This window comes from Dermacentor silvarum, chromosome 3 (assembly GCF_013339745.2).
Source record: "Dermacentor silvarum isolate Dsil-2018 chromosome 3, BIME_Dsil_1.4, whole genome shotgun sequence".
Lineage (NCBI taxonomy): Eukaryota > Metazoa > Arthropoda > Arachnida > Ixodida > Ixodidae > Dermacentor > Dermacentor silvarum.
This window is the reverse complement of record NC_051156.1, coordinates 191,705,090-191,713,402: the sequence shown is the minus strand read 5'-3', so window position 1 is coordinate 191,713,402 and position 8,313 is coordinate 191,705,090. Positions and strand designations below refer to the sequence as shown.

General features: G+C 49.9%; 1 protein-coding gene across 1 annotated transcript; it reads left to right on the top strand.

The window, feature by feature from the left end:
* Nucleotides 1-1,807: 1,807 nt before the first annotated feature.
* Nucleotides 1,808-3,409, top strand: LOC119446332 (inosine-5'-monophosphate dehydrogenase 1). Its single transcript, XM_037710742.2, has one exon. It carries the CDS (start codon nucleotides 1,836-1,838, stop codon nucleotides 3,375-3,377), a length of 1,542 nt encoding a protein of 513 aa, XP_037566670.2. The 5' UTR covers nucleotides 1,808-1,835; the 3' UTR covers nucleotides 3,378-3,409.
* The last annotated feature ends 4,904 nt before the right edge of the window (nucleotides 3,410-8,313 follow it).

Sequence of the window (8,313 nt, the reverse complement as noted above, 5' to 3'; positions counted from 1 at the left end):
CACCATGGCTGACGCGACCAACGCCCCGACTGAAACCATGGTTACGGTGGCTAGATGCCACCGTACCATGGTTGCCCCTCAATCTAGCCACCGTACCATGGTTGCCCCTGTCACTTGCGCCGGCGTTCTCCGTCAGCGCGATCCGACCATCTTCAGCGGCACCGGAGAACATGACGTCGAAGACTGGCTGTCCTCCTATGAACGTGCAAGGGCTCACAATAAGTGGGATGACCAGACAAAACTGAATAGCGTCATATTTTACCTTGCTGACGTCGCAAAATAATGGTTTACGAATCACGAACATGACATCTTGAGTTGGTCCGCATTCAAGACACATTTCACCGAGGTGTTTGGCCGCTTGCAGGAATATGACATTCGTGTCGTATACCGCTCTGGTCGAAAGCATTCCAACACTGACACGCTCTCCCGCTCGCCGATGACACCTGATTTGGCTTCTCTTTCCGTTCCCTCTACGACCTCAGACCCATCACTACTCACTGCAACGCAACGCAAGGACCCATCGCTTGCCCTGATGCTCGACTACCTTGCCGCTCCATCGGTCGTTCCTTCAACGCGGACGCTACGCCGTCAAGCAGCCCACTTTGCCGTGCGAGACAACATCCTCTACCGCCATAACTATATGCCTGACGGTCGTAAATGGCTTCTGGCTATCCCTTGTCACATGCGCTCCGATATCTGCACGTATTTCCATGCCGACCCTCAAAGCGCCCATGCCGGCGTCCTTAAAACCTTCACAAGGCTGCGTGAATGATATTACTGGCACGGCCGTTGGATAAAAAAAAGGGTTGCACTTCGCACTCGCGAAGGAGGGGTTGTATCGCTGCTGACAAAAAGACACGACCCCTATCGCTGAGTAGCTCTTTAGGAGCACCGTGGCGAAGGATGAAGTTGCGAAGAATGAACATCGCAACGTCACGCGCGGTCGTGAGAGAGAGTTAACCGGCTGAAGCCATATTACGACCCCCTCATCTTGTCTGCTACCTGAGTCGCCAAGATGGCTCCGTTTCACACGGGGCCAATGTAATGAAGCAGACGTGCCTCGTGTTTTCGGTAGCAGCTCGAAGACGACGACCCGTTCTGTGATTGCCAGAGAGCTCGGGCTGTTCGCTCTGCTGCTATAGCTGCTGCTATAGACTAGGAGAAGCGGCGGCAAGAAAGAAAAAAATGGTCAATATTTTCTGGTTCATTACAAAAGGCGCAGAGGTCCTTACGTTCATCGCCGTTACGTGAGAAGTTCAAGCATCGACTTTGTCAATTACCTTGACACGTCAACGCTTCCTTTCCTAGCATTTCTCCATTACAGAAAACACGCGTCGAGTTAAATTCATGAAAGTCATTGTAGCTTTGAAATTATCACTGCCCGATATTTCTTTCGATAATAAAGGTTTTCCAATGTCTTCAAGATTTTTCAACTATGAACTACTTTGCATTGATGATATAAAAAGTATTTTCGTGTATAATTTCAGTTACGAATTTTAAGGACATTGTTAAACCACAAATTCCAAGTAATAATGTTTAGAATATTACTATTCAAAAATTTAACTTACGTATTCTTTACGTCGACTTTAAGTATCTTTAATATTCATGTTACTCTACCTGTTTATGCAAGGCTGATTACCTTAATGCACACTATTTTATTTCATTTATTATCGGTTTCTGTCTCATCTACAATTCATTTTCCCTTGTTTTAATATCATATTACCACCCGCATATCCCCCACAGTGGGATTGTGCCATTAAATAAGGCATCATCATCATCATCATCATCACGCGCTTTTTGGCCGAGGCCTCATAGTGGGTAAGCGCCATTGTTTGATGAGTAAGAACAAGATCATGTCGGAGAAGGCGACGTTTCAGGAGGATGGCCTCACCGCCCAACAGCTACTTGGATCCGGCGACGGGCTCACCTACGACGATTTCCTCATCCTTCCCGGTTACATCGACTTCGAAGCCGAAGATGTAGACCTCACATCCAAGCTCACCAAAAGAATCACCCTCGAGGTACCTCTGGTCTCGTCGCCCATGGACACGGTCACAGAGTCAGACATGGCCATCGCGATGGCACTCTGCGGGGGCATCGGTATCATTCACCACAACTGCACTCCAGAGCGCCAAGCCAGTGAGGTGGACAAAGTAAAGAGATACAAGAACGGCTTCATCAACGACCCGGTTGTTCTCAGCCCCGACAACTGCGTGTCGGATGTGGTCGACGTGAAGAGGACACGCGGTTTTGCCGGCATTCCCATCACCGATACCGGAAAGCTCGGTGGCAAGCTCATCGGCATGGTCACCTCCAGGGACATCGACTTCATTCCGCCGGAAGGCCACAACAAGCGCCTGTCTGAGGTGATGACTCCGCTAAAGGACCTGGTCGTGGCGCCCTCCGACATCACCCTGACCGAAGCTAACTCCCTGCTCCAAAAGAGCAAGAAAGGCAAGCTTCCTGTGGTGAACCCGCAGGGCGAGCTGGTGTCGCTCATTTCTCGCGCGGATCTGAAGAAGCGTCGTAGCTACCCACTGGCCTCTGACGACGAAAACAAGCAGTTGCTGGTGGGCGCAGCCCTCGGCACACGGGAATCCGACAAGCAGCGCCTCGAGCTTCTGGTCCAAGCTGGCGTGGACGTCATCGTGCTGGATTCTTCTCAAGGCAACTCCTTCTACCAGATCACTATGGTGAAGTACATCAAGAGCAAATACCCGAGCCTGCAGATCATTGGTGGAAACGTTGTCACCTCTCTTCAGGCGAAGAACCTTATCGACGCCGGTGTCGACGGACTTCGCGTCGGCATGGGTTCTGGCTCCATCTGCATCACCCAGGAAGTGCTGGCGTGCGGAAGGCCGCAAGCGACGGCGGTGTACAAGGTGGCCGAATATGCGAGGAGGTTCGGGGTGCCCGTGGTCGCCGATGGCGGTGTCAGCTGCCTGGGCCACCTTGTCAAGGCCTTGGCCCTGGGTGCCACCACCGTCATGATGGGCGCCATGTTGGCGGGCACGACCGAGGCACCCGGCGAGTATTTCTTCGTCAACGGAGTGCGTCTCAAGAAGTACCGCGGCATGGGATCCCTCGACGCCATGGCCAGCGCCATGGACAGCGGCAGTCTCAACCGCTACCACCAGAGCGAGAAAGACAAGGTGCGCGTGGCCCAGGGAGTGACGGGCAACGTGGCGGACAGAGGATCGGTCCATCGCTACGTGCCGTACCTCATCGCAGGTGTTAGGCTGGGCTGCCAAGACATTGGTGCTCGCAGCCTAGACGTGCTCAGGAAGAACATGTACTCTGGCGACGTCAAGTTTGAGAAGAGGTCGATGTCTGCTCAGGCTGAGGGTGGAGTACATGACTTGTACTCGTACGTATGAAAATGAAAGTATTATAGGAAGATGTTAGCGAAATGAATAAATAAAGGAAGCGGAAAGTGTACGGATGGTGGACCTGTAATACGTTTGACCCAATAATGTGGAAGGAGTTAATAATAAGGCGGTGTAGTTTACACGTTGGCTGTGTGTCAATGGACCACGTGGAGGGCATAGAGTACACGTGTCGCAGGTTTTAACGCGATATCGTTAAGGGCCTCGTGCGGCAGAAAATCCGGCGTCGGCGTGTATGTCCGCGTCCGTGGCGGAAAAAAATCACCAGACACCCCGACCGCGCAGGCCTAAGGACCAAAACATACCGGAGCAAATATTCGGAACTAGATGAGACGTGTGTATGCTGCAGTAAAGATCCAGAGATACCACTCAGCACATCCTAATGGAATGCGACGGGATCCACCCAGTGAGAACCGTAGGTAACGTGCAACTCCCAGAGGCGCTTGGGTTTAAAGTGGAAGGAAACATCAAATCGGCCGTAGAGATAAGCAAGAGACTATTATAGAGTACTGGTAGGAAAAAAAAAGCAGGGAGAAGATTGATACGACATGATCTCTTAAAATCATAGGTAGCGGTACAAGGTAAACTTTTTTAAAAGAAAAAGATTAATGAGAGGTATACAAAAATGCTAGATAAAGAACATGTATAATATACCTGATCACCTGTTATTTTTTGTACTACTGGTGAAAATAAATCCAACTTCAACTTCAAAATCAAACAGGCTAGGCGACTATTTGTCGCCGCCCCGTTTCAAAGGAGATGCCAATAAATCATCATCATCATCATCATCGGTCAAATTGGGACTTCGCCTGCCTAATGCGTTTTGGACACGCGCGCGCGTGGGAGCAATAGCAAACAATCGATAAAATAATAAAAAGGTGCTAGGGCCTTCACATTTTAATATGAGGCGACATATTGCCCCTGGAAAAATGTCTTCCCAGAAATGTACTTCTGTTTAAAAGTGAAGCCGACTTTAAGGGGATCGGTGTAAGCTTGGTCTTTGTAAGCTGGCTTTCCCATGTTCTGTGTTGCGGTGAAGCCCATTGAAACAACGCGATTGGAAGGGGGCCCGATAAAACTATCGCGTTCCACTCTTAAAGGGGAAGCTTAAGCGTCCTCCAATTTTTTAGCTTTAGCGTGCCGACTACACGGAGAGAGGAAAGCAAAGAAATATAATTTTGCAGAAGCAGAGTGAGAAAAAAGTCAGCCTGGTTTAAGCAGCGTTTGGGATCTATGCTTGCCTGGGTGGCGGAAGACCGACGCTCAAGGTAACAGACACGAATTACGAGAAACCAATGGCACGGTAGCCTAACCGCAGCAAGGGAAAGAGGGTAACCAGGACGTAGAGCATTGACAGTAATAGTGCGAAAGTTACAGACGAAGGGAGCCTTAATTTGAAGGAAAAAACACCGCATACCCACGGGGTGAATGATGATGAGTGGGCGAAGCTCCCGAGGGAATCATCGGTAAACCGTGAATCTTCCGTGTAATTCGCCCAGTCTCGCCGCACTAAATCGAACGATTGACTTCCACCAATGACACGCGCCATATGTGACGTCATTCCTATTTTATAACAGCGCCCTTCATTATAATTGCACCATCTCCCGCTTAAGGGGACGCTAGCACAAACGCGTTAGAAACGTGCAGTACTCTCTAGTAAGGGGGAGAGGCCACAGGGTCTTATGCAGCCGTTTACACATGCCGGAACGTGCACCGCGTTTGCCGACGCCATCACATGACTGCTGAGAGAGTATAACCCCCGTATTCATAAACGCTCCTCGACTTGAACTTGACTTGCCACCGCCTTCAACGCGTTTCGAACGCGCTGCCCAAGGCGGTGGCAAGTCAAGTTCAAGTCGAGGAGCGTTTATGAATACGGGGGTAAGGCGGAGAGGCCACAGCGTCTTACACCAGCTTCTTACACGGGCCGTAACGCGCTAGCACAAACGCGTTAGAAACGCGCAGTCTTTCGTTAATGTTGGGTATTTATTGTCATCGTGGTGCGTGTGTCCATGTGCGCTTCGTGGCGTAGTGGCTAGCGCCGCGCGTTCGGAAGCGAGGGGTTCCTGGTTCGATTCCGCGCTACGGACACAACTTTCGGAATTTTTAGGGGCGAAGCTCCTTAGGGTGTGGGTCTGTCCCTCCTCTGTAGTAGTAGTAGTCGTCGTCATAGTAGTAGTAGGTAGCCACGTCTACTTTTATGAAAAAAAAAAAAATAGCGCGGAATCGAAACCAGGGACCCCTCGCTTCAATGACTTCCTTCATTTTCGAATACGATGCACCATTTGACATTCGCACTCATGCAATTATGCAAGCAATTATAATTTTGAGGCGATTAATTTTGACTAATTATCTAATCAATGATAAGGGGAAAATTCACCAGTGTGCGCAAGGCGACTGCTAATACAACACCGTTAGTTGTCATATCTGACAGCATTTCCCTTTTTTTTTTTTTCTACAGCATGACCCGTGTTAGCTGGGGCACGGTATATACCGTATATACTCACGGTGCACCTACTGTGTTCGCTCGATGACGTGCGTTTGTTACACGCTTTTTTTGTGTCACGAGCGATACACCCTGTTCTTTCTTCTTTTACAGCGCAAGCTGTTATGGGCGATGGTCGCCGCCGCTGCCGCCGTTAGACGACCCGAGCCTCCGCCAGTATGGTGGCGCCATCTAGTTAAGGTGCCTGCAAACGCAACGTGCGCAGGCGCAGACGAAGAAATGCGATTCAGACGAGGCGCGCAATCAACGCGATTCCGATGTGAGATATGCGCCACGTATTCTGGATACCTCTGTAGTGGGTCGACCTCTGGATACGTCGACATTGTGGGTCCACTACCACCGTCCGCGAACCAACGTTACATACTCACTTGTATCGACCGATTTACCCGCTGGCCGGAAGCAACGCCGCTAAGCAACATCGCTGCAGAATCTGTTGCACAGGCTCTTGTGCGCACCTGGATCACTCGTTATGGCATCCCACACACCATAACGACAGACCGAGGGAGACAATTCGAATCGTCCCTCTTTCGGGCTCTCTCCCGCCTTCTAGGCGTAACACACATACGAACTACGGCTTACCACCCCAGTTCCAACGGCATGGTGGAACGCTTCCACCGTCAACTGAAGGCATCACTGCGTGCGCAGGACTCAACAATTCCATGGACAGAGCGCCTGCCTCTGGTTATATACTAGGTCTTCGCACCGCGGTGAAAGAAGACACACAGTGTTCATCCGCAGAGCTGGTTTTCGGCACGACACTTCGAGTACCCGGCGAGTTCTTTGCCTCGGAACCGACATCAGCCGAGCTACACTCTTACGCCGACCGCCTGCGAACCACTATGGCTACTGTCGTACCACCACCGCTTCGTCAGGATTGCAAGACCGTGTATATAAGCCCTGCATTACTTCATACTATAGCCATGTCTTCATCCGCCACGATGCCACTCGCACTCCACTACAAGCACCTTACGACGGTCCTTTTAAAGTCCAGAAGCGCGATCCTAAGTACTCTCCTTGTTAACGGACGCGAAGAGACGATATCTATAGACCGTTTGAAGCCAGCTCACATGGACGCTGGCAACACCATCTGAAGCAGATAAACCGCTCGACGGCAATGCCTTCATCGCTAGGGGGGGGGGGGGGGGGAGCCATGCATGTAGTGGACAGTGCGCTTGGCTTCCGCAGAACAAGAAGAAGAAGAAGCTCGACATCATGGCCGCTATGTGCCAGTAACTTCAAGGCTTCAAGGCCGCAATCTTCCCACACCAGTCTTGCGGAACTCCAAAGAGGCCCTTGGCAGTGATCATTATATCCTAACTATAAAGTTTGACTTTGCCAAAAAAGCTAAAAACTAACGTGTCCGGATGACTATCTGGGATAATCTACGCAAGCATAGAGAGGCCAAAACATTAGAGTCACCTTTTAACCGCCACACATGGATGACAGAACTCAAGCAGGACGTGCAAACGTTTGACGCCACCCCTGAAACTCGCATTGCAGATAGGAGGTTAGCGCACCTATTCCAAGCACAACACAATATTCTCACGCGCTGGAAAACCCAGAAACAGAATCGAAAACTTAAACTCAAACTGACACAACTTCAAAAACAAATAGAAGAGCACAGTGCCGCCCTTAGTAAATCTAATTGGCACCAAATATCTGACGGACTATGAGGTAATCTTTCCAACTCCAGGGCCTGGAATCTTCTTCGACATATGATAGACCCCACTCAAACTAAAAAGCAAACCCGACTTACACTCAACAGGCTTACCTATAAAAATCGTTGTAATCAGCAAGCACTCTTAAGTGAACTTCAATAAAGTTATCCCACTGTGGGCCAAGCAGTATCATATCCCGACTACATAGGCTCCGATCAACCCTCCCTCGACGCCCCTTTTACGGAGGTTGAAGTCAGAACAGCCCTCATTAAGCTCCGAAACTCAACTCCTGGAGATGACCAAATCACCAATGTCATGCTCAGAAACCTAGATAACCGTTCTGTTTGTATTCTCACCGAGTACTTCAATGAATGCTGGGAAACGGTGGAGCTACCTGCAGAATGGAAGCATGGAAAAATAATTTTCAACCCTAAACCCAATAAGCCAATTAACGCCCAAAATCTCCATCCCATCTCTCTGACTTCGTGCCTGGGCAAACTGTTTGAGCATGTCATCCTCACCCGTCTCGTGCAACACATGGAATCCCATCCCATATCCCCATAGCATGGTAGGATTTAGACCTCATCTCTCGGCACAGGACGCCCTGCTACAGATTTCTATGCCGTCCTTAATGATATGTTGCACCACACCCGATCAATACTGGCAGTAGACCTCAATAAAGCATTTGACAAGGTTAAGAGAGAGAGAGAGAGAGAGAGAGAAATAACATTTATTAGCCCCGAAGGAACTAAAGCCCAAGTCC

Excerpts from the sequence above, each read along its gene's own strand:
- LOC119446332 (XM_037710742.2), top strand. The coding sequence starts at position 1,836 with ATGAGTAAGAACAAGATCATGTCGGAGAAGGCGACGTTTCAGGAGGAT.